The 26928-nt window shown below is 51.5% G+C and overlaps 1 protein-coding gene across 1 annotated transcript in view; it reads left to right on the top strand.

Moving 5' to 3' along the window:
• WIPF3 (WAS/WASL interacting protein family member 3) overlaps window positions 1-13520 on the top strand; it is a 98625-nt gene extending 85105 nt beyond the window's left edge. The window contains exons 7-10 of the mRNA XM_075557327.1: window positions 425-562; window positions 1558-1659; window positions 11385-11485; window positions 13380-13520. Of these exons, the coding sequence (XP_075413442.1) occupies window positions 425-562; window positions 1558-1659; window positions 11385-11485; window positions 13380-13520 (482 nt within the window). The remainder of the gene's footprint in view (window positions 1-424; window positions 563-1557; window positions 1660-11384; window positions 11486-13379) is intronic.
• The last annotated feature ends 13408 nt before the right edge of the window (window positions 13521-26928 follow it).

Genomic DNA, 26928 nt, shown 5'->3' with positions numbered 1-26928 from the left:
AATGAGTCCAGCAGAACGGAATTGGCAAAGGGCGAGGAAGCCTCCCAAGGGAGCCATGGGGGGGTGGGGCACATTTGAGTGGCATGTCTGGTGGTGGACGGTGGTGGGTGGGTGAACTTGGATTGACTGCAAGGAGAAGGGAGGGTCTTGGTCCTCATCTTCCTTAGTAATAGAACAGCAGGTCGCATTTACTGAGCACTGATCTCATGCCCCTTAAATCAACTCATTTCATCATCTTCTCAGCAGCCCGAGGAGATTAGGCACAAAGCGGTGATGTTACTTGCCCGCATGGGGAAGCTGGGATTCAGTCCCAAGGTTGGCTCCACAGTCGGGTTTTCACTCACCATATTGCATAACTCACATAGGTTATAACACTCTTCCCTCCTCCCTCCGTGTCTGAATGCATGCTTCTCTTCTTTACAAGGGACCAGTGGGGGGAAGCTAAATCCACCCCCGGCTCCCCCTGCAAGATCCCCCACCACGGAGCTCTCCAGCAAGAGCCAGCAGGCCCCAGCCTGGACCCCGACCCAGCAGCTGAGAAACGGAGGTTTACACATCCTGGGTAAGTGGAGCCCACCCCCCACAGGGCGGCTGCGGGGCTGTGCTCTCCTCCGACTTCCCGAGAGAGTTTACCAGCATGGTGTGGGCTGCCATGTTGGGGTGCTTCTTGAAGGACAGGCAGCTCGCTGTAGCCTGTAGTCACCTTATGCTTTTCAGTAGGGTGTCTCCCCAGGGTTTGGGGCGGAATCAGTGCCCACCCCCCAACCTTCAGAGCCACATCACCGAGCTCTGCTGGCAACAAGGAGAGCAAGTGACTTGAAACACACTTCGCTCTAATTAGAGAGGGTGGACGACATTTAAACAGCGTGTGTGTGTGTGTGTGTGTGTGTGTGTGTGTACTTGTCTGTGTGTCTGTCTGTCTGCCATGGAGAAACAAGTCCATCAGCTGAAAGACCAGAGTGATTTGGAAAAGGTGAAGGGGTGTAGGGAAAGCCCTCTGGGCAGGGAGACTAGTAGAGCCAAGCTTTGGACGAGTCAGAGACAGGCACACCCTCTGGTCTCTGTGTGTGCTGGCTACTGTCAGACACACCACGTGGCAGACCACGAAGCGGGGACACAGCCAGGAAAGGCCCATAAGCCTCCGCCTCTCCCACATTCTGGAGCTCTGGGAGAACCTGTGGACTTTGGGGAACCCCTGTCAGACCTCACGGCCAAGCTGAGGACTGATGTTCTTTCTGCCTCTTGCCCCACGCTGCTCCCCTCCATGGGTCTAAGGGGTGTGTATGTCGCAGGGACTCTGCAGGTCTGTGTGGAGCTACCAAGCTCTCCACCTTGAACTCTGGGTTATGGGGAGCCCTTTGTCCCTGCAAGACACTGGATGAAGTCAGCTGAGGGTGGGTGATGGGCAGAGACAGTCTGCCCACGTCACTTCCCTGCTTCCCCTGGTCTTCGGGAACCAGCAGCGATGGAGGTGGCTGGAGACCCAGGGTGGGGGCAGAGGCCTCGCCAGGAAAGCCCTCGCCCAGGAATAAACTTTACCGTTTCCCATGTCTGCAGATGACTTTGAGTCTAAATTCACCTTCCATTCTGAGGAAGACTTTCCTCCCCCGGATGAATATAAACCATGCCAGAAGATTTACCCCAGCAAGATCCCCAGAAGTAAGTACCCCCTGGGGAAGACCCACTCATAGGTGCTCCTTCCCCTCCCAAAATGGATGCACTCTGTGCGCTGGTTGGCACAGATTCGGCGTGTCCAGAGGATGGCTGGGGGGTGTACTGCTGCCCTGTGAGGACACATTGCACTTGGCAGCTAATGGAAGGATCAGCGGTTTGAATGCCCCCCCCCCAGCCAGTGGGCTGCATAGGAGCTTGTGGAAAGATCCGCTGACCTTTCCATTCACAGCCCCCCCTTGTGTAACCACTATGCCCCCGGGGTCCTGAAAAGAGAATCGCCCAGACAACCCAGAGGAGCAGGTGCGCAAGGCCGCAGAGGGCCGAGAGGAGACCAGATGGACTCCACAGCCCCCCTGGGGACCACTGCGAGGAGACCACCCCATCTTCTGGCCTGGGCTTCCCATCGCTTCATTCGGGTCCCACGCCCTGCTGAGAACGGGCCTTTCTAACCCCAAGCCTAAAACACTGAAATAGAATCTACCTTGTAACAAGATGCCCAGGTGATTCTCGGAGAGCTTGGTAAAATGTTGAAGACGATTGTCAATCTCTCGGGGGTGGGGGGAGCAAACCCTCAGCAAGGGGTCCAATGGAATGAAGCCATGGCTCTAGGCCCTGCTTTTTGGCACCAGTGAGTGAACGGGGCTGCTGTTCCATCCTCAGTGCGTTTCTTCCTTCCGAGCCCCTGAGTTCCTGCTGAAGCTTCAACAGAATGAATCAAAAGGAAGCCCACTGCCACGGAAGCCGTTTCAACCCACAGCGACCCCATAGGACAGGGTAGAGCTGCTTCGGGGGTGGCTAAGGCCGTAGAATCTTGACAGAAGCAAAAAAACCTCGTTTTTCCTGAAGAACAGCTGGTGGTTTTGAACTGCTGATCTCGTGGTTCACAGCCCAACGAGCCATGCACAATGCTGGGGCTCCCTGCCTCTCGGTAGCATGAGCCAATCGTATCCCCGTGTAGACCCACCAGAGTAGCTAGTGCCTCTATAACAGTGAGCAGAGTCGACATGGAGTGAGGGGTGGTGTCCCCAACTCCCAACTAGGAAGGCCTCTAACCCGCCGCAGATGGCCCCTAGAGAAATCTGAGTTGGTGGCCCAAACTCTAAAGCAGAGGAGCCCTGGTGTCGCAGAAGTTAGGCACTCCGCTGCTAACCAGAAGGTTGGCCGTTCACACCTGCACACGGTAAAAGCCCCAGTGATCTGCCCCAGGGAGGATGGTGTCCTAGAGAGTTCCGTGGGCCAGTGATACTCTGTCACATGGGGTCCGCGCTGAGCACCAACAACTGCCTCCTAACAATAACTCCAACCAATCAAGCGTCAGCACACATTTCCTGTGCCGGGCCAGTCGGTAACTCGTTTAGCCCGTGGGAGCCATCTGGTCTTCGTTGCAGCTCCTCGGCCTCACTGTTGTATTGTGAGGCCCGCCACAGGGTAGAACTACCCGTGTGGGCTTGTGAGGCTGGAACTCTTTATGGGAGTAGAAAGCCTCATCGTTGTCCTGAGGAGTCGCTGGTGGTTTCGAACTGCTGACCTTGGGGTTAGTAGCCCAACTCGTAATCACTATGCCACCAGGGCACCTCTATGGACAAGATAAAGGAGCTTCAAAAATAAAAGTCGTGGACAAATTCTATTATCTTTCCATTCCACTTTTCCACAAGCCTTTTAAAGCTCATTGGTATTAAATGCCAGGGCATGGTGTGCCCCCCTCATCTTTCTATGCCAAGGGGAGTTTGAGTGCATTTTGCTGATCCCTGCCCAACCATCCCAGGAAAGCACTCTCTTTCTGTTGTGCAGCCTTGCACACCACTGTTCTGTGGGGTCCCCCAACCTTCTGATGTAATACACTGACATATGAGGTGGGTATGGTTTTGAGCTCTTGGAGCCTGAGACTCAGAAAAAGGCTGCGCCCATCACCCCACATGACCCTGTGGGAGGGCACACTGCTGGCAGTCTCCCCGCTCCAAGAAGTGCCCAAATGGGTACCCATACCAAGAACATCCTGGCATTCAGGAAGAAGTCATTTAAAAAACAAAGCAAAAACAAAACCCTATTAAATGAACTGTCATCCTGCAGACTAGAGGGCATTTGCAATTTCAAAATGGGATCGTGTCATAGATTGATGGGGCCTGGGTGGACATGGCTTGCCCCACTGGTCTCCTGGCAAAAGTAACTGATCCTGTCCCTGTCACCTGGCTGGACCTGTTGATGACTTTAATGTGAGTCTGCTGTGGGCTGTACCTGTCTGGTTACCTTGCTCCTTACAGTCTCCCCTGCTCACTACTGACCTCCCTGCCCCCAGCCCCTAACACACACACATCACAGGGCTTCATGGTCTGGGAGAAAGCGGCGGTCCTTCCAGATGAGCCTGTGCCTGGGCTTCCCAGGGCAGTGCTCATGCCGGACGTCCCCCTCTTCTTGGCTACTTCTGTCATTCCTTCTCTACACCTACACACACACACACACACACACACTCACACACACACACCACATCACACCATACCCCGCACCACACTTGCACACATACATGCACATCATACCCCCCACACCACATATGTACATGCAAACATATATACACCCCACACATCACATGCATACCACACACACACCACACACATACATGCATAACACACCACACCACACATACCACACATCATATTTATACACATGCATACAGACACCACACCACACACACTACATCACACACATATCACACATACACACCACACACATCACATATACACACATGCATACACACCACACCATACACACATAAACCCCACACACCACACACACGACACATACACATACCATACCACATATCACATATCATACACACCACACCACATATCATACACACACTACAACATACACACCACACACACATATATACACACACCAAGCCATACACACAGACATACCACACACACACACACACACACACATCTCACATACACACACTCTTCATGGTTAGCTCTTCCAATGGCAACTTTACTGTCTCCACTTTACAAGGGTTTGTCATTTTCTTTCAATATATCATTTCTTTTGTTCTAAAAAAATGATTTAAAACATCATGATAAGAACCAACATAATGGTTTCAGAAAGAGTGATGTCATGGTTGTCACCATCGTTATCCCCAGATCCACAGATCCCCATTGAAGCCCTTTCCCCGGGAGGAGATTTAGATAAATGAGTCCCCTCACTCACCCTGGAGGGGACGGGAAGGGCAAAGAGACAGGCGCCCAAACATAATCATGCTCCTCTGGGGTTCCCGGCAAAATCACCTTCATCCCAGTGCGGTGAGGACGTCGCCCTTGGCTGTGTTTAAGTGGTAGCTTCTGCTGTCACACAGGCTTCTGTGGCATTTACAGTGAAGCCGTGTTGTTGCTGTGGTTGTTGGGTGCCCTTCAGTCGGTCTGACACCTGGCTGCTGCCCCACAGGCTGCCCAGGCTGTGAGAATAGAAGGCCAGGTGTGTTCTCCCGCAGAGCAATTGGTGTGCTCAAACCTCTGATTGGGGGCTTAGCAGCAGAGCAAATACCCACTGTGCCCAAACTAGCCACCACTATTCCCATCAGTGGAAGGACCCCTCCACCCGATTCTGCAGTCTCTTGAGCGGTCCGGGTGGCTCGTGTCATCTACATGCCCCGGGGCTGAGAGCATCCGCTGATGTAATCCCCTCCTGCCAGGTGTCCTTTCCGCCTTTGTGGAGGGCGGCTGGACTGGACTCTGCCCTGGTGGACTTATCTCCACCGAGCCTTGTGGAGGCCATGGGCCACACCCCTTCCATAAACTCCACCATACAAGATCTCTGTCTTCCCCAACTGCTCCTCTCTTCTCAGAAGAGACCTTGCCATTGAGCTGATTCTGACTCATGGCGGCCCCATGTGTAGCACAGATTACGCTGAACTATTCCTGGAAAGGTTGTCAGTTCAGACACACCCCTGAGAGAAAGGGCTGGGGGTCTTCTTTCAGAAAGATCACAACCCAGAAAGCCCCGTGGAATGCAGTTCTTCTCTGCGACATGTGAGGTCAACAGGACTCTGGTCGTTCCACATCACTCCTGGGTCCCTCTGCACCTGCAAAGGTGCAGCCCTGCCTCTGGAGCTGCCTCGGCTCCACCTGCTTCCTGGCCATATTGCTCTACGCCTCTGGCCTGTGGCCATTTTCTCCTCTTGCTGCCCACCTGCTCCCTCCCCGGTCTTCATCCTATCCCCTCTCCCGCCACAACAGGGAAAGCACTCTCACGTCAAGACTAACAGGGGCCCTTCACGTGGCCAGTCCACTGGTCAGAGGCGATGGGCACAGTTGATCACTCCCTGAAGAGCTCCTTGGCCTGACTTTCTGGGAGCACTGCCCCCCACCCCCACCCACACACAGACTGCTCCGCTGCTTTCGAATGACTACAGAGCCATAGAACATACGAGAGAACTCATAAAATGCACCCCAAAGCCGCCCTTTTCTCTTCACCTCTGCCACTCCCACCAAACTGGGGGAGGAGTGGGGTACCAACGTCTCTCCCAGCTGGTGGGGTAAGCTGCTGATAGGCTTCCCTGCGTCACCCGCAGCCCCAGAGTGATTCATCTAAACCCCAAGTCAACTGATACTACCAACTGCCCCCAACCTTCCAGTGAATTCCCATCTCACGCCAAGCCACTTGGAAATTCCTGTTGTGGAACAGAAGAGCCACACGAGCTACTCACTCCCCTTCCCCCACCTCACTCCCCCCCCCAACCCTGACTTCTGAAGCATCTGGAACGTTCCAAGCACACTCTGGCCTCTGGCTCATCCCATTGTCTTGGTCCTTCTGTGTGGGCCCCTCTTCCCTCAGATTTCCTTGAGACTCCCCCCCTCCTCCCTTCGAGTCTTTGATCGACTGTGATCCTACTGAGCCGCTGCCTCGCTGCTCTACTCTAGAAAATAGCAGCCCTTCCTCCGCCACTACTTCGTGTCATCTTCACATACTGGGTTATTTCTCGGAGAGCAAGGGCTGTGTCCCTCTTATTCACTGGTCCACCTCCAGCTCCTTGTAGGGGGCGAGAGACTCCATGAACACTAATAAAAGTGAACAAACACAAATGCACCCAGAATAAGGAACATGAACTAGCCTACATCTCCAACAGCGGGGTGAAGTCAATTCAGGCAAAGCCAGTGCGACTAGTTAAAGTGTCGTAGAAGGATATTGAATAATGTGCGAAAACATTACCATGGCCACGTTAAGGAAATAAGTAAACAAACCCCGGTGTGTTAAAAGTACGCAGAAGACCATGTCATTTGGAGGGTAAAATACTCATCTTGTAGTGATACATGATGTGGGTATGTGTGTGCGAAGAGGACCGGAGGTAGACTGAGTAAAGTGGAGCGAGGAGAGGCTAGACATACGAACACCAAAGTCTAACAAGGCTCATCACTCGAGGCTGGCATGCCGGTAGTCTTCCTTCTCTCGATGCTTTCCTCTCTGGCTCAGGGGCTCTTTGTTCTATGACACCCACACCTGTACAGACAAAGGGATTTCAAACCGTTTGTGGGACCATTCCAGTATCTTTCTGCGTTAGGCAGCGTTCTCTAGAGAAACGAGACCAGGACACTTATGCTTGTGTATATGTTTGGGTAGGTGTAAACAGGGAGGAAGAAAATAACAGCTAGTTAGTCCACACAGCAGTCCAGGGGGTTCAGTTCAACTCACTTCTGTGAAACAGTTAATATACTGGAAGTCCTTCCACTCACGTGGGGCTGCCGGGTCCAAGGTCAAGGAAGCACACAGCAGAGTCCTCCCTGGGGCAAGGCAACTAGAGTCTGCCCTATGAACTTTTAATGAAGTCTTTTTATGTAGTCCTTTAGCAAGCACAAGAGCTAACTCTAAAATTCCAATTGGATGCAGAACACTGAGATGAGCCCACTGCTGGTCCCAGCACCCGCGGTGAGGGAAGTGTAGGGTGTCTTCTCTCAGGGATTAGGTGGGCTCAATTCTTCTCTCAGGCATATGGTTGAGGACGGAGTGACAAGTCTCTCTCAGACCAATTAGGACTGTGACAGTGACAGCAGGAACAGAGAGAAAAAGCCAAATAGACCGTTTCTAAGGTTGAGATCTGGCAGATACTAGAGCTGTTGTCTCCCATGGAACCTGTCACGTCTTTCACTTACACACCTTGAGAAGCCTCCAGTGTTAGAACCAGGAAGGCCCTTCAGGGTGATCTAGGACAACTCCTTCACGGGCAGCGGAAGACACTGAAGCCAGAAGTCAAGGTCACGGCTAGTGGCAAAGCTGGGGAGCATCTGTTTCCTAGAGCTACCTGGGGAAAGGGCCACAAAAGCAGAGTGGCCAATTCTGACTCCCAGTGACCCTATCGGAAAGACTAGACTTAGCCCATAGGCTTTTCCAAGGCTGCACGTCTTGACAGAACCAGACTGCCACATCTTTCTCCCATGACACCCATGATGGGTTTGAACCTCCAACCCTTCAGTGAGCAAGTGAGTGGGGAGGCGCTGTGCCCTCGGAGGTCCTTGGCTCCATAATCAACACCGGAAATGCATTCTCTCAGGGTTCTGGAGCAAACACTGGAGGCTAGAAGTCTGGATTCAGGGCATCAGCAGGTTGGTCCATCCTCTCCCTGAAGGACCCAGGCACGCACTTTCTTTATCTGGTCCTGTTTGGGGGATGGCCCGGGAGCTTCTTGGTTTGTGGCAGCATCGTACCACTCTCTGCCCCTGTCTTCACACAGCCATCTTTCTTCTGTGGCTCTTCTTCTAAGGAAACCAGTTCTTGGCTAGAGGGTCCAGCCTAATCTAGTTTGACCTCATCTCCATCCTTAACTCAGTCCATCTGCAAAGACACTATTTCCAAAGAGCGTCACATTCATAGGTGCCAGGGATTACGACTTCGTTTTTTTTTGGGGGGGGTGGAAGAGGGGGGATTGGATCATGTAATTCAATCCATACAGAAGGGTTGAGGTTCAGGATCTTTGCTCCATGTTCTGTTCTCTGCACATGCCTTGCTGCCTCTCGATCTATGCCATGGCGTCCTGTCTCCTGGAGAGATGGTGTTGGCCCAGAGCTGGCAGTCAGGTCTGCTCCTCAGAGCCCACCTTTGTCCTGCCCCATTTCACAGCTCCCGGAATGGCAGTCGGAGGCTGGACAGAGCTCCAAGAGGATCTCAAGGAGACCCAGCTTTAATAACAAGCCCAGTTGGTAAACCCTTCCTGGGTCTTCTCCAAGTCCTATAGGTTGGCCACCAAGCGTTGGTCAGTGTTTCTGTGCCAGGGGAAGGTACAAGATATGTCCGTGGTTAAGTATAATGTACTTCAGAGAGGTGAGTTAGATCCTCATGGAACAGGTTCCTGGTTTCTGCCAGCAGATCGGCTCCTCCTGTTATAACCAGCCTGACACATGCTGGGCATATTGAGCAAATGAGCATGTCCAGAGATGGTGGCACCTCGTGAACTCGAAAGCACTGACATGCATTTATGGAGACCTGGTGGCTCAGTGATTAAGCACTGAGCTGCTAGCTCAAAGGTTGGGGTTCAAACCCACCAGCTGCTTAATGGGAATAAGACGAGGCAGTCTGCTTCTGTGAGGATTCGAGCCTTGGAAACTCCATAAGGCCAGCTGACTCTGTCCCACAGCGTCGCTGTGAGTCGGAGCTGACGGAATGGAGTGGGTTTCGGTTTGCTGTTGCTTCGTTGTTCACATACGTTTAGATGATGGAACTAGTTGTTGTCAAACCAGTGATGATGACTCCCATTTTCACGCTCTGGTGACCCCATGCGTGCCAGGCTCATTTTTCCAAAGTACACCAGAACGTTCTTCTGAGTTGCCTCTGGACAGATTTGAAACTCTGAGCACATGAATCGTTTGTGCCACCAAAGGACTCCATTTAGATGATGTTCTTATCGGGTTCTGTGGAGTCGGTCCAACCTCCCAGCAACCATGTGTTTCATAGAATGAAACACTGGCTGGGGCCCGCAGGATCATCATTTAGATGGCAACTCCCCAAACCGAACCCACTGCCATCAAGTTGATTCTGACCATGGGGTTTCTGAAGCTATCTTTAGCGGAGCTGAAAGTCTCATCTTTCTCCCACAGAGCAGCTGGTGGATTTGAACTGCTAACCTTGAGGTTAACAACCCATCCCCTAACCCATAAAGCCACCAGGGCTCCTTCACTTATATAAGCCCACTGCCACTGAGTTGCTTCCGACTCATAGCAACCCTCTACAGCGTTTCCTAGCCTGTACATCTCTACAGATGCTGAAAGCCTCATCTTTCTCCAATGGAGTGGCCAGTGGCTTTGAACCAGTGCTGTGGTGGTTAGCAGCCCATTGTCTAACCCATAGCACCACCAGATTTCTTGCATTTAGAACATGGACCTTAATCATTTGTTCTACCCAAAGCGTGTCAGGCACGGCGTCTCTGTGCCGTCATCACTGTGCCATAGGAGCCAGCGGCTGGAAACACACAGAAGGAAGCCCGCAGGTTTCCGGCAGAGGGTCTCTTGTGATCCCCGACCCCTTTGCTGTTGCTATTTTTTCTTTTTTGTGGAATATTTTTTTATTTAATAAATCATTTTATTGGGACTCATACAACTCTTATCACATTCTATACATACATCAATTGAGTAAAGCACCCTTATACATTCGTTGCCCACTTGGGTTCCTGGAATCAGCTCGTTTTCCTTTTTTTTCCCTCCCCCACCCTCTCCGCTCACCCTCCCCCATGAACCCATAATAGTTTATAAATAATTATTTTATCTTACACTGCCTGGCGTCTCCCCTCACCCCAGAGAGGAGGCTACACATAGATCCCCGAGATCGGTTCTCCCTTTCTACACCCCCTTCCCTCCCGGTGTCACCACTCTCACCGATGGTCCTGAGGGGTCCATCCGTCCTAGATTCCCTGTGTTTCCAGATCCCTACTGCACCGCTGTGCATCCTCTGGTCTAACCAGGTCCACAAGGTAGAATTGGGATCATGATAATTTGGGCGTGGGGGGGGGAAGCGTTCAAGAACTAGAGGAAGATTTTGAGTTTCATCATTGCTACACTGAACCCCGAGTGACCCATCTCCTCCCCACTACCCCTCTGCAAGGGATGTCCAGCTGGCTACAGATGGGCCTTAGGTCCCCATCACGTACTCCCCTCATTCACGGTGATGTGATTTTTTCCCCCTGCTTCTGTTGTTTGAGACCTGGTCCCCTCTGCCTTCATGATCACACATGTTGGTGTGCTGCTTCCATGTGGGCTTTGTTGCTTCTGGGCTAGATGGCTGCTTGTTTACTTTCAAGCCTTAGTAGCCGGGCACCATCAGCCTTCTTCACCACACTTGCTTATGCACACATTCGTCTTCAGCACTTATGTGAGGAAGGTGATCACACAATGATGGTTTTTGTTCCTTGGTGTCTGCTACCTGGTCCGTTCAACACCTTGTATTCGCTTAGGCTGTGTGCTTCTTCTCTGTGGGCTTTGTTGCTTCTGAGTTAGGTGGCCGCTTGTTTGCCTTCAAGCCTTAAAGACCCCAGACGCTACATCTTTTTGATAGTGGGGCACCATCAGCTTTCTTCACCGCATTTGCTTACACACATGTCTGTCTTCAGTGATCATGTCGGGAAGGTGGGCATCATGGAATAACCGTTTAGCTAAGTGTCACAGAGCTGAAGCTCCTTCCGGAAGGCGTCCAGCCAGCCCTGGGTCAGTGGATGGTGAGCTTGCTCCTCTTTCTTTCAGGCCGCACTCCCGGTCCGTGGCACCCAGCCGAGGTGATGGGGCAGACCCTGGATGACATCAAAGGCAGACATTCTCAGGTAACAAGGCTCTCAAGTCCCTGGGTATAAACCCAGGAATTTTCCTCCAGGCACATTGAAAGACTAAGCAGCCAAACTGAGCAGCCAAACGTTTGTTTTCCCTCTGACTCTCTTTCCTCCTGGAGAGCGTTTTTTGTGGACTTTGTTTCCAGCTGGGAGGAAACCCCATCATCTATAAACCTCAAGGGTGAAAGAGGGCCTCCCTCTCATCGCCACCACGTTTGCCAGCCCAGAAGCCCCTAGACTCATCCCACAAAAAGCACCTCACTGACTGACTCCTGAGGTCTCCACTCATGATGATGTCCCAGGGAGCCTGAGAGAAAGGCCCGGGAACGTTCTCCAGGCGGAGAGTCTTGTTCTCACTCATCCCCAGAAGACAGGGCTTTCTTTGGGACCCTTCAGGTTTCCATTTTACGTCCATAAAATAGATGTAACAGAACTTTTGCCGTTGTAGTCACGTTTAAGTCAACCCTTCTGGGACATTAAGTACATTCACTACATTGTGCAATCAGCTATTTCCACTGTCCGCTGTCAAGTTTCACAGCACCCCAAACAGAAACACCGTACCCCTTCAGCAAAGACCTCACAGCCCCCTCCCACCCGACAAACTGTCATCTCTATATGCTTCCCGATTCAAGATGCTTCATAGAGGGCAGCTCATCCAACAGTTGTCCTGTTGTGTCTGACCTGTGTCAGACGGCATCATGTTTTCAAAGTTCACTCACAGCATGGCACAGATCCAAACTCCATTTCTCCTATAGTTGAAGAATATCCTTCCGTTGGGGGTGCCCAGGCATACCCACAATGGAATATTATATGCACACACCATTTCGTTTACCTATATTCATCTGTTGACGGGCACCTTGCTTCTACTTTTGGCTATTATGAGAAAACACGGCAACAAACATTGGTATCTGCACATCTCTTTTAGTCCCTACTTCTGAGTCCTTGGGGTATATAATAGGAAGTAGAATTGCTGGGTAATATGCTAACTCTATGTTCAAACCATCTTCCACAGCAATTACACAGAGATGTAATCTCCATCATTATCTATTTACCATTGGTTTGGGCCAAGTTTGCTCAAACGTACTCAAATCCTGGAGAGGAAAGTGACAAAGCTGGAGGGGAAGCCAGTTAGGGACTTGTACTGCGTCAGGTGAACTCCAAAGAAATGCTATTTCTCTCACTAAGGTCATGTGGCCAGAAGTGTTCCCTAACCCAGGCAGAGATGGCATCTCCCAGTGCCCGCTCAGATGCCTCCTTAAAGACCCATTGTTTCTTTCAAAACCTGCACTGGGTCCTCCTGTGGCCGCCTGCTGTTTTGAGTTCCGTGTGAGACAGATAGGGTGGCAGCGTGGATCTCTGCAGCTGTGTCAACCCTGGAGGGATGTGGTGTGTGAGGGAAGGAACCAGAGGAGAGGAGAGCATGGCTGCTGGAAGACACGCATCCCCTTTCCGCCACACTGCCAGCCCAAGAACAGCCATAATCATCCTCCAATGTTCACGGGTTCAAAACCAGGTACACACGTGTGCTTATGGGAGACATTTGTATGCATAGGAAAGGCGGGCAGGAAGAATATGCACAAAATGGTGAACAGACATCTATTTGGAAATACCATGGCTGGTGCTGCCTTTGTTCCTGGTGCACTTCAATTTTCCACTTTTCTACCATTAGACCCATTACTTGTGTGTCCAGAAAGTAATCATCAAAATCAGAAACCCCGACATTTACATGGATGGCTCCTCACATTGTCCAGGTAGCTCGCCTGCGTCGGAACTCTTCATTGGATCCTTGATAGGAGATAACGTGAGCCTTTACCCACCACTTTACCCACCAAGCGCCGAGGGTTAAGTCATGTGCCCAGAGTCACATGCCCAGATCTTCTGGCTCTTTGTCCAGGGCTTCTTGATCCACTAGGACCTCGCTGCCCTGCCTGGCATGTTCGAATCTCCAAAGACAGTGTCTGTCACCCTCCACCATCACCAGGACAAGTCTATTGGGACCATTATTGAGGATCTGGTCCTCAGCATCATGGCGGCCATCCACCTAGCCGCTTGAACTTCCCTCCTCCCTGTGGATGTTTCATCAAGGATGGACTGTTAAGCCTCGTGTGAGAGTCCCTCCGTCAAACCATGTCCTTTAAGTCCAGTTGGATACCATCTTACTGCCTTTTGACTTCAGTGAGGCAAAATGCAACTGCCCAGAGAAATCACAGGCTTCTCGTCAAAGCAAGCAATGCACCAAGGGAGGCTTAAGGACACAGGACACAACTGATCGGTGCATGCGTGGAGTTTCGGACTGGAAATGTGAGCACCTGTGTCCTGTTCTGTGTTCTAGCTCAAACAATGCTCTATGTTTTCGTCTCGCTTCTGTCATTCATTGCAGAGGCCACACAGAACACACTGACAATGGTCACGGTTACAGGCTTTATGAAGGATGTTACAGGTTACAATGCAGGTGAAAAATACTCAGGATAGAGATGTTCAGTCAGGGCATGTGACAAAGTGGCTTCAGGGCTGCTAATTTAGGCCCAAAGAGCATGCCACTCCGAAGTCAGCCTCAGACCAATGGCATTCAGCTCCAGCTCCCTGGGTCAGCAAGCCCAGCTCCCCCAATTAGGTTCCCAGCCTTAATTGGCACCCCACTGCACAAGCCTCCTGCCCACAAGCACCATATACTTGCTCTGTGGCCTGGGAAGCCCACCACTCTGTTTCGTGCTCTGACTGCTGGTTCTGCTGCTGCTTCGTCTCCTCTGCCACTCCCCTGATGTCACAGCTGGCTTCTGGATCAAGATGCTGCAGGGTGCCCGATCCAGTGGGCATGCGCCACTCTTAGCTCATGCTGGTAGTAAAATCCCTCACCCCTCTTGCTTCTCAGAGGACTCACTTTATACCCACCAAGGTGGGCGTCACCATGACTCAGGGGTGAATCCTATCAGAGTCTTCCTCCACCTTCTTGCCCAGGCCCATGCAGGAAACGGTGGTTTGATGGGAGTCACAGAGACTTTGGCTGGATGAACTGCATTAAATAAACCGTGGCCCCTGCCCATTCTCGTTAACACTGCATTGTCTTGGGGTCTCCATCAAAGGCCCGACGATTCCTGAGCATCCTAGTACATGAACATGGGGATGCTCAGTCCTACAGATGTTTAGATGACATCATTGGACTCTCGTCCATTGCTGGTGGGGATGCAAAACTAACCAGCTGCTGTGGTAAACAATCTGGTGGTGCCCCAAGACATTAAATATCGAATTACCATATGACTCAGCAAGCCCAGTGCCAGGCACTTACTCAAAAGCACCGTGAGTGGGAATGCTCCATGCAGCACAGCTCACAATATCAAAAAAGGGGAGACAACCCACATGCCTGTCAACAGTTGGATAACCAAAACACGGTATATGCATACCATGGAGTACTACACAGCCCCGAAGAAGAACGAAATCCCAATATGTATGACAATAGGAATGAATGAGCCTTGGGAAAACATGCTGAGGGAAATAAGTAACTCACAAAAAGACTTCTATGACCTTATTTATATGACATAGCAAATATATAGCACCCAAAACTTAGTAGTGGTGACCGGTGGGGAGAGGAGCGGAGGGATGGAGGGAAGAAGGGAGCATCATTGCTTCGGGGCCACTGGTGATGGGGTACTTTGGAAAATGACAGAGGTGATAGTTGTACACTGTGAATGTAACCATGTCCCAGAATTTTACATTTAAATATTGTTGAGTTGGCAAATGTTGTATAATATATGTATCTATAGTTATTTATATATATATAGTTATTACAGCAAAATGATTAAAAATGGGTGTTAGGTCCTCTGGAGCCTCATTTCATCTCTCTGCCACCCATGAGCCCCTGGGTAAAAAATGAGCTCCTTGCTAATGATGAGCTGTCTTCCAGCCCATATCGCCTGGCATTCGGGAAGAGTAATGGTGCCCAGTCATGGGGTGGGGTCGTGTGTGCCGAGACCCTGCCAGCCCACAGGTCATCTTTCCCTGTGTTTCCACAGCTACCGCTGAAGACACTGCGGTGAGACGGCAGAGGAAGCCAGGCCCGGAGAGCCCCGGGACATCGTGCCAGCCCCCAGCTCACTCACCGGGCACTTCAGTTGGCATACGAGCTCTGCACGGAGCATTTCTTTATTGTAAATAGGTGGTTTGCACACGCTTTAAATCAGTGTTGTAGTCAACTTTGATTTGCATAATTTAAAAAACGAAACCAACTTTTCTCCTTAAAAAAAAAAGTGCCTGGCAGTCATTGGCCAGGACAGATAGAGCTCTGTCCCCAGCCCTTAGCGTCCATTCCATGACTGTGTATGTGTTTGTGTGTGTGTGCGCACGCACGCGCATTCTCGAAGGCTGGTCCTCCCTAGATTCTGAAGCATTTTTAGAAGACACTTTCATCTCCAGGTAGTCCCCAAGCCCCAGCATCCACAGCAGCTTCTTACTGGCATGGCTTTGGATTCTCATGTTGCACCCACTGCAAAATCAGACGAAACAATGCCTTACGACAGATGTAGCTCAGAGCAAGTCACGTATCCCCGGCCCACACACCGATGATACCGCCAGGAAGCCTCCGATGGACGAGACTCCACACTCGTACCTGTCTCACAGTACAGGGAAATTTTTTTTGCTGCCGAATGTAAATATGACACAAAATAAAGCCAGGAGAGGGCTTGCCCCCTCGACTGCCGCCCCAGGGTCCCATTTATAATGGATTCGTCCTACAGGTAGCCAATGATTTAACTGTTTACAGCCCCTTGTGCCCAGTTCTCCATGGTGAATTGCCATCCTGCCCCCTCAGAAGCCCCAGCCCTGTCCTTGCAACCAGGCTGAGATGAACTGTATGATATTTCAGTATTTTCCCTGCAGGTTAGAAATATAGGCAATGCATAGTAAATCACTATTTTTATCTCAGAGGTCTCCCCCACCCCCCACCCGGAGTGCAAGTTCTGCATGGAAAATAGGAGATAAAAAGGTGAAGACCGAAACACGTGATGAAACAAAACCTTAAGAAACGCCAAGTCCACTGCCGCCGAGGCAGCCGACTCCGGCAACCCTCCGTAGGCTTTCTGAGACTGCCCCTTCTCACCAGAGCAAGCAGCCTCATCCTCCCCCACTCCCAGCCCCTCAGAGTGGGGGGTGGTTTAACTGTTGACCTTGTGAGCGGCCCCATATTTAACCCACAGCGCCAACTGGGAACTTATCCATCCTGCAAGCCTGCGCTCCCTTCTAAGGAGGAGTTGGCTGCCCCGGAAGATAGACCAGCCCTGGCTACGGAAAGGGCAAGATGAGCAGAGACTTGTCTCACCTGTTTTCTAGAGCTGCCTGGGAGCAGAGTGGGCTTGCTTGCACCCTATGCTCCCCACGCTTGGAGGGGAGGGCTGGGTGGGACCCAGCATCCACTGGCATCAAATCATTTCTGACTCAAGCTAGAAACCCCCCACCCCGGTGGGTTTCCAAGATGGTGACTCTTGGCAAGAGTCAAAAGCCCCCTCTTCCTCCCCAAGAGGCATTGGTGAGGCTCGAACTACAGACCTTGCAGTGCGCAGCCCACCATGTAACCCCACAATGCCACCAGGCCTCTCTGGGTCAGAGGAAGGAGTCCACAAAGAAGGGCGCAACTGGTCTTTGGGTTGTGTTCAGAATGCTTCCGGACTCAAAGAAATCAGGGAGAGGAGAAGTGAGGAGGGAGGAAAAGTGAATACAAGAGAAAAAAAGACGTTTGAATCGGAACCGCCCACACCTTACTGCTACCCGGTGCCCCGAGTCCGCGCCATCCAGGAAAGGCTGTTGTCTGGCAGGTTTGGGCAAGCACAGGGCAGAAACTTAGCAGCCGACTCCGGCTTCCTACATCGCTGCTAGGCTTCCTATCCCGCTTTCTCTCCAGGTAGCAGCAACGGAGCAGGGTTAAGCTCCCTTCCCCGGGGAGCAAGCCATGCCAAGTTGTCCCCCCTAAATCGAAGGAAAAGCAGCGTAGGTCGTCGGCGCTGAGCATAGCTGCTCTGTTTAATTCGCTCTGGAATGTTCCCAAAAGGTCAGAACTTCTTAGTATCCATTTCACGGCCCTCCCAGTCAGGTAACATGATCATGAAAGTTTTAATAATCGTGATTAGGAGGTTCTAGGCAAAGGCAACCCCACCCGCATAGCAGAGCGCCTGCCCCGGCGGGGTGTTGATCCAGGTGGAAATTTAAAAAGGGCAGTGTCCAAGGATAGGGGGAAGGAAGAGCAGAAACCAAAAATCACCACGAGGGAGAAATCTCAGGAATCTGGCCTCACATCCCTTCCAGAGACCCATCACTGAGCTCATGGGCCCTGGAACTCATTCCGCCCAGCCCCCCACCGCCACCCGACAGTATTACCACTTAGCTCCTGATCAGAAGTCCATACCTAGAGGCGTTCAACCATCCCCGCATATTCTCACAGACACGGAAGGGCGGACCCTTCCCCGCCCTATCCCAACCTCTCATAAGTATTTTATATTTATTGATGTTTATCTCTGCAGGTCCCTTTCTTTGTACCTAATAAACTTCAGTAAGTGGAAATGCGTCCATCTGTCTGTCTCATTGTCGAAACCATGGAATGTTCGCCCGGGTCAGTCTGAGTCCGACATTTTTAAGGACGAAGAGGGCGCCTGGGAATAGGAGGGCAGAGGGCTGTTCACACGAGACCCAGCACTGGTGGCATGAATGTGTTAGCAGCGAGGTCCTCTTTGTTTTGAGGCTGCCCTGTCCGAACACAGGGCGAAATATCTTCTCGGTTCTTACCATTAACGATGCTTCTGGATCAGAATTCCCCTTGGAAGCGAGGAGGGGAAGACGTCCTTGGGGCATGTTGATCCAAAGGACCAGTCCTTGGGAGAAGAAGGTCTTGCTTGATAAAGTAGAGGGTCGGCATAAAATGAGGAAGAGCCTCAGGCAGATGGATTGGCATGGCAGAGACTACATGCATGGCGCAGAATGGGGCAGCGTTTCACTCTGTCTCTGCCAGGCACAGAGTGGCTCTGAATGGGAATCCACTCAGGGGTTACTAAGAACAACAACCATATTCTGGATACTTGGCAAAACCCAGCAAGGGGTGGAGGTGGGGGTAAGGTAGGGAGGATTGTCTCACACACATTAATGAAGCAGATCAGACTGCATTTAGAAGGATTGATAGAATGGGTGGAGAGTATTGTTTATACACAACTTCTACGTGTGTTACAATGGAATCGCTTTCAACCTGAGGTATACTGCGGACCATTCAGAGTCTTAACAAATCTATCTAAATGGCCTGCTCTAAGAAGCCATCTGTGATGAAGGTTTATCGTGGCAACCTGGCCAGTGAACACATGTGGGATTAATTGAAGAGTCGGGAGATAAATGGCTCAACAAGCCTCACCTGTCTGGTCTCTTGCTCTCTGATGGTAAGACCAGTGTGCGGCTGCCTTAGCTCGTTCTGTGCCTCAGCTGGGAAGACTCACTTCCTGCAAGACATTCCTGAGGAGAAGCCACATGGGCCTACCCCAATGCAGCCCTGGGTGCTGGAGCAGCCGTGTGGAGACCCCTGCCAGCGCTGAGATGCTTATGAGCTCACTGATTCAGCTTTCCTCCTGCAGTCAGCGTCATTGTGTGTGTTTTGTGAGTTTGAGGGGGACTTTGTGGATTGGTGTCAGACATATGGGCTAATGTTGGACCTATGGGCTTGGACAGCACTGGGTTGGGATGCTTAATGTACAATTGCCCTTTATATAAAATGCTCCTAAATTCTGCGTGTTTATGAATTTTGCTTCTCTAGTCTTCCCAGACTAACACACCATCCCTGAACGTCCATCACCAAACTCACTGCCATCAGGTTGATGCTGACTCACGCACGGTGACCTTATAGGACAGGGAAGAACTGCCCCTGTGGGTTTCTGAGACATCACTGTTGTAGAAAGCACCGCTGCTCTCCTGAGGAGCGGCTGGTGGTTTCGAACTGTTCTCCTTGCAGATGACAGCCCAACTTGTAACCACTACCCCACCAGGGTTCCAGAAGTTCCAGATCCTCAGGCCACGCCCTAGCAGGCCCCAACGTGGTCCAGGAGCCCACTCCGTCACCTTGGAGCTTTGCAGGACTGTATCATGTTCCTGAAAGAGTTAGCAGGTCCTCGTCGTGTGAAGTCAGTAGTCAACCCCTCTGACCTCAACAGTCACTTGCTGCAGGTGATTAAGTCCTATTTCCATGAATACATATCTGGATATAGCCCTTTCCTTTCCCCCACCCCACATCCCCCTGCAGGAAAAAAAAATCACTGCCATTGAGTTGATTCTGACTCATAGACTATAAGACAGGGAAGAACTGCCCTCTGTGGGTTTCCAAGGCTGTATCTTTATGGGAGTGGAAAGCCCTTTCTTCTGAGGAGCAGCTGGTGGTTTTGAACTGCTGAACTTGTAGTTAGCAGCACAACTCATGCCCAGTGACTTTAAATTTGCCTGAGGTACATGGAGACCAAAGAATGCGGCTTTCCTTCTACCTTGTGCATGAGCAGCTACTCGTTGGTCCGCAGCGGGGAAAGAGGGAAGGCTGCTATGGGAGAAGCAGGTCAGTGTCCAAGGCCGGGGGCCAGCCCAGGTGGCAGGGCTCTCCTTCAGAGGACTTTGCCCAGCAGCAGCCTCCGCTCCTTATGCCCTTGGCTGATTCACCATCAACTGTCTGTGCAAAGGGCTTAGGGCCAGGACTCATGGTCATGACCATTCATCAACAAAACAAAGATAAACTCAGGGCCATTGAGTCCAAGCTGACTCACCTCCACACTGAAGGACAGAGTAGTACCGTCCCTGTGAGTTTCTAGAGGAGCAGCTGGTGGTTTCAAACTGCTGGTCTTGTGGATCACAGATGTATTCTTAGTCCCCACTCGACCAGGACTCTGGAGCCATCCACACAGCCTGAATCTAGTCCGCTGGCCGCTTTGCCCTGAGCTAGTTCTGCATGCTGTGGCTAGAGTCATGTGTGTACCGGGCATCTGCAGGCAATGGGCCTGTCCCTCTCTTTACAGAGAAGGGAGCTGATTCTGGAGGTGCACCAGTCAGGGGCAGGGAGGGAGGGCATGGCCATCTCATATGGGACCCAGGGCTTTCCTGAGCACAAATGACACTTTGGGTTACAAAAGCTTCATGCTGTTCTTTGCTGTTCTTTGTTCCCATCTTCAGAAGCACTCCTTTTTTTTTTAACCAACTGATTGAGTGGTCTCAACTACTGAGCCAAGTGGGGTATAGTCTCCAGTGACCCCCAAAACCTATGAAGGCTGTACTTTTCTTGGTGTCCTGGGGGTGGGGTGACCTTGCACCTGTTGACTATGGCCTCACGGAATTGGTGGGTCTTGGGCAAACAAATGGCCCATGGGAATTTACTGACAACCCGGGCTCCGGTCCCTATGGGCGACCATTGCCCATCCTGTCCCTGGAGGTGAGCGCGATCATCTACACCAGGCCTCGGCAAACTCCTGCCATGAAAGAGCCCATGCTGTCCCTCACAGCAGTTCACAACGTCTTCAAGAGCCACAGCAGATTTTCACAAACAAACGAAGTCACCATGGTCTGAATAATATCTGTTATACATGAACCGGTGATAGCTTTATTTTCATTTTTAATTTACTTCAGAGCTGCATGTCCGTACTGAAAGAGCCGCCTATGGCCAAGAGCCTAGGTTTGTCGGTCCCTGACCTAGACCATCCTGTGACAGTGGAGCTTCTTCAGCCGTCAACATGCCGTCATCAGTGCAAGGAGACCAATAACCAACAGCAGGGAAAGAAACAAAGTCAGGGCTCTAATAAGCCTTGTGATGGCAGTTTGGGTTGTGCAAATACCCTTGGGGTGGCACCAAGAATGCCCACTGTTAACATTCCCAGTGGGAGGCAAACTGGTCGAGATAGTTAAAATTTATTGTGCCAACCTAGCTGATAAATACATGTGGGGTTAATTGAAGGGTGGGGAGATAAATGGCTTGGTGAGCCTCACCCTTCTACTTCTTGGATATCTTGCTTTCTGATGGTTGGATCAGGGTGCAGCTGCCTTAGCAGTTCCCTGCTTCAGCTGGCAAGGCTCACTTCCTGCAAGACATCCCTGAGGAGAAGCCACATGGACCTACCCCAATGCAGCCTTGGGTGCTGGAGCAGCTGTGTGGAGACCCCTGCCAGCTGAGATGCTTACACATTCACTGATTCGGCTTTCCTCCTGCAGTCGGCATCATTGCTTGTCTTTTGTGAGATGGAGGAGGACTTTGTGGATTGGTGTTGGACATATGGGCTAATGGACTTGTGGGCTTGGGCAGCTCTGGGTTGGGATGTTTGCTTGATGTGCACTTACTCTTTATATAATACTCTCTCTTATACATATGAGTTTCTGTGGATTTGTTTCTCTAAAGTACCCAGACTAACACACTGGTCCCGAGCAGTTAGGGTCACACACCTCCCCAAAGAGAAGCCATTCCAGCCATCATATTGCAGGTCTATGAGATGTTTGATGAGTATGGCCTGCCTAAGAATGACATCATCAGTATCCAAATGGTCCCTTGGCAGAGAAACGTTTCCCCACCTTGCACTGGAGGAATACTGCCGGAGGCCTTAGTGAACTCTGACAGTGCGGTGTGCATTCTAGGGCAGAAACGAGAACCCCAATTCACATGCAGCTGACAGGACACACTTAGGAAGCATTAAGCAGGAAAAAGACACACATCCAGTCAAGAGAGGCCATCCACAAGAAACCATCACAGCATGCAAGGATTTTCAGAAACACCGCCTCATGATTACACTTGGGGCTGCTGACCACAGGTCAGCCATTCAAAGCCACCAGCTGCTCCTTGGGAGAAAGATGAGGTTTTCAATTCCTCTAAAGAGTTTCAGCCTCAGACACCCACAGGGGCGGTTCTTTCCTGTCCTGTTGGGTCTCTATGGGTTGAGATCGATAATCCACTTTCCAATCTACTCTGTCTGAGGACAAGGCTGTCCACATCCTTAGTTTGTTCTGAGAAAGATGTCGATGGAGGCTGAGTCTGTGTGGACACTCAGCATGGATTTAGGGCTTGCATGGTAAATCGTGGCCTTCTGCAAACCCAGAGCTCAGAATTCAAGCTCTAAGGCACGTGCGCCCAGGTCTCTGCTCTGGGTGTCTAGCAGAGACATTGAGTTCGGAACTGTTTTCCCTGTTTACCAAGGACCCCTGTGGCATAGCGGTTACATATTGGGCTACAGTCTGCAAGGCCCAACGTTTGAAACCGCCAGCCGCTCTTCAAGAGAAAGAAGGCGCTTTCTACTCCATAAGCGGTTACTCTCAGAGACTCACAGGGGCAGTTCCACCCTGTCCTATAGGGTCACCATGAGTCGGCATCAACTCTATGGCTGTGTGTGTCTGTGGTTGGTCTGTTTCATTTTCACAGAGAATCCATCTTCTAGAATGTCAGCAGACCAGGGTGGAGCTCAGCCTGGAAACTGCAGGGTCTCAAAGGCAAGGTGCATTCGGCCCCTTATGCACCAGAACCAGTGCTCCGGCTTACTGACCTCTGACCCGTGTACAGTGACTTCTGCAGAGGGTCCCCAGTCCCACCGTAGGACTCTGACTGACCAGTGACCTTTACCCCAACCCCTAGGCCCAAGGGCCTTGTGGGCTCCATTCTTCGTCAAGAAGGCAGGACAGGGCAGTCGGGCCCAGAAGGTGGTGTTTGGGCTCCGGCTTCAACTTCCTGCAAGGCTGGCCAGAACAGCCGCTGGTCCTTCTTCTCAGTGTCCTCCTGAACACTGGCTCTCAGGATAACGTTAGGAGGCCTCTGGATGGCCGCCCAGCGGGGGTTCTTCAGCCCTTTCGCCCTCTCTCCCTTTCCCCACAGTTCAATCACCCTTCTTTCACTAGGTCCCTGCAGGTGCTCCATGTAGGTGTAGTTACCAGAGGGTGGGGTCACCGGTAAGGGCCTTGTTTCTGTTTCTGCAGCAAAGAAATCACCATCTGGTCCTGCCAGATGGGGAGGTAAGCTCTTTTCTACTGACTTTGGCCATGGCACCAATTGTGAGCAGGGTGGGGGTAGTGAGGAGGGGAGGGAAGACGGGAATGGCAGGCAGCTTCCTGGGACAGCAGACACACAGGGACTCTAGTCCAGCCGCCCCTCCCAAGTGCTCATTCCCTTTGCCTCTTCCTGTCCTCTCAGCCTGGGCAAGAGGGAGGGAGCAGTGCAGTCTCCACACCAGGCGGGGCTCTGGCTAACAGAGGTGGCTGGGCCTCCTCACTCACACTCTCACTCAACACCCAGAACCACCTCCTCCGCATGTTCTTTCTCACCCAGTTCACAGGAGGCTTCAGGATTCCAGGCAGCTGAATCCCCACGCGTAAAGAGCCGTGGTGGCTTGGTAGAGCAAGGTCAGCAGTTTGAAACCACCAGCCCCTCCACAGGAGAAAGAGGAGGCTTTCTACTCCCGTAAAGAGTTAAGAGTCATGGAAACCCACAGGAGCAGTTCTACCCTGTCCTATAGGGTCTGTGTGTGTGTGTGTGTGTGTGTGTGTGTGTGTGTGTTGTGGGCCCACACAGGAGCTCTTCTGATTGCAGCTCCTCAGGCTTTCAGGCTCATCGATGTTGGTGGGCAGCCAATTTACCCAGAGTAGAAACCCCTGTTCCAGTCACCACTCCTCACCCCTCAGATGGTTTTGCACTTAAAGTGGGCTGTGCTTTCCCAGTGTGCTGTGCACTGGTGTGTTCAGAGCCCCAATGGCAGAGTGGGTTACACTTTGAGCTGCTAACCTCAAGGTCAGCAGGTGGACTCCACCATCTGCTTTGCTGGAGAGAGGAGGCTTTCTACTCCTTACAGTGTTTCAATCTCGGAAACCCAGAGGGGCAGTTCTACTCTGTCCTGTAGGGTCCTGAGGAGCAGCGAGTTTTCCCACTCTGTACTCCTGCTGTGGCTCTCAGGCACTACGTGGGATGCCCACAGCATTCACGAGTTTCCCATGCTCTCGTGGTAGTTGTGCCAGAGCTTCCTACATGGATGCCCAACCCTGGGGCTTCCCCTGGCAGATGCCTCTCCCTACTCCACCATGTCTTCAGTAACCAAGCTGAACTGTTAACTCTCTGGGCACAGGCTAAGAAATCAAACCAAACTCATTGCCCTTGAGACAATGCTGACTCCTAATGCCCCTATAGGGCAGGGTAGAACTGTCTCTGTGGGTTTCCGAGACTGTAACTCGAAGTAAGAGTATAAAGTCTCATCTTCTAATTTGCCGAAAGTGTTGTGAGAAGTCCTGCTAGTATAGTGGGTCACGCATTGAGCTGCTAACTACAAGGTCAGCAGTTCAAACCCACCAGTCTCTCCTTGGGCAAAGCATATGGCTGCTTGCTGAGCTTTCCAAAGAGAGCTCTACTCCATCCGGTCATGAAAGCACAGAGCCTGAGACTGAAGTTCCAGCATGGTAATAAAGGGGTTTATTAAGGACTAAGCAGCCAAGGCTGCTCCTGGGAAGTGGCAGGGTCCCCCCAGTGTCTGTGACCCCCCCCCCAGTGGCAAGCAGGGGGTACTATGGCTCTTGAGAACAAGGCAGCAGGCTTCCAGGAGCCCAAGTCTCCAAGGTCACCCTCACAAGTGTTCCATAAGAGTGACTTAGCAAGTGGAGGCGAGCTAGTGGCCAGCACTTAGTCTGATTTGGCCTTAAAAGAAGCCTGTTTCCCTCTAATAAGGCTTCTGGTTGCACTTTGATTGTCGTGGCAGAGATGGGACCGGGGCTGTGACGTAGCGTTTCCAATCACAGGGTGTAAAGAGCTGTTTGTTTTCTGAAGCAGCACTTTCTCCTGCTTAGGGGCTAGCAACGGTGTAGCACAAAGATGCTTTGCATAAACAACTTCAGCCATCCAAATGAAGCAGGCTTCAGCTTCTATTCGAGCTTGTGCTCCATTTTGAGGTGTGAATTTACCCAGAGTATGATGCAGAATGGAAGAAACTGCTGAAGTGTTCTGCACTGTGAGGGTTGGGCATCTGTGTTTCCTGAAGATAGTCAGAACAACACACCTCTTTCCACACACTGTGCGCGTGTGTGATGTGTGTGTGTGTATGTGTGGTGCCCGCATTTATCCAGGAAACACAAGATAGACGAGGCCTGTGGACAGTGACTTCAGCATCTTTTATTGTATGCTTGGTGCACAGAGAGACAGTTCTGAGGGCAAGCCGCGGGTGGGAAAGGTATCCAGTTTGCTCATACAAAAGACTGTTAGGATGGTCTGGCCGGTTCCCACTGCAGGGAACAAGAAGATTTTCTTTTGCTAATTATTCCCTGCCAATAGCATTTCCCAGCTAACACATTTACATTCTAACGACATGACTGCACACAGGTGTGCGTCTGCTCCCACAAGAACTCTCCAAGTGTGGATGTTTGGGATCGCACAGAAAAAAAAACATGTTTACACGCACACACACGGGAGGAAGAGGGCTGGGACTCGGGACTGTGTGGGATGGCGTGCGGTGGTCACAGGGGTGCGGGGTGCAGCTCTCTCTCCCACACTGCATGGCCTGGCCAGCCAGCTAGCAGGGCATCCCACCCCCTTTCCTGTACCACGTGCTCCCTCCCAAGGGAGAGCTCCGTAGGAGAGCATCCTGATAAACAACAGATGGATCTCACATCAAGAATGCATTTGTGGTTTCATAACAGACAACTAGTCCCACCTGGCCTCCCCCAGAGCCGGCCGGTGTGGTTATCACACCTATTCCATCACCGGATCTGTCAGGAAGCAAAGCAATTTGCCTGGTTGATGATTATGCTTTGCAACCTCATGAATCACCCAATAGGAAAGAATCTTCCTGGCAAAGCTCCGTTCAGCTTACCACGACTGTGTTAGATACCTAGTAAGACAGACTCCTAAGAGGGCCATGGTGTCTTGGGCTTGGAATACGACAGATTCACCACGGCTCTGATTACACCCTTCACCTTCACCTACAGTTCCAAAGTGCCTCTAAGAAGCTAACACGGTTAATTTATGTCCTGGTGCCCCTGTCCCTGGCTTGGCCCACAGGAGGCCTATCGACCAGACAAGATGGAACTAGCTCATGCCTGGTTCAGTGGGGAGCATGTACAGGCATCTTCCCTGCCCCCCAAATCCCAACACACACAAATGATATGCTACGACGCTATTTACACACAGTGACTTCAACGTTGTTTTTTCATATTTCCCCTCGAGCGCTCACTCCCCCTCCCCAACACCCCCACTCCCCACCCCTGCTGCCTTTCGAAAAGCAGCCCCTGCTCCCTGTAACGAAGAGCATTTTTCAAAAGTGAAGTCTGTCCAGGTCACTGCAAGTAAACATCCCCCACCATCAGCCTGCTTGAGAGTCAACCTAGCTCAAGCTGCTAGTAGAAGGAGCTTAAAGTCGCCGGAAGTAAGCGCAGCCACATCACCAGCACTTCAGTTCTTCTTTGGCTCCCCCCTCCCCCCACCCCCAACTCCCTCCCAGTGCAAGGAGAAGACAGGCCCA

This window comes from Tenrec ecaudatus, chromosome 9, assembly GCF_050624435.1.
Source record: "Tenrec ecaudatus isolate mTenEca1 chromosome 9, mTenEca1.hap1, whole genome shotgun sequence".
In the NCBI taxonomy this organism is placed as follows: Eukaryota; Metazoa; Chordata; class Mammalia; order Afrosoricida; family Tenrecidae; genus Tenrec; species Tenrec ecaudatus.
The sequence above is the reverse complement of the archived record's forward strand: the minus strand, read 5'-3'. Positions and strand labels throughout refer to the sequence as shown.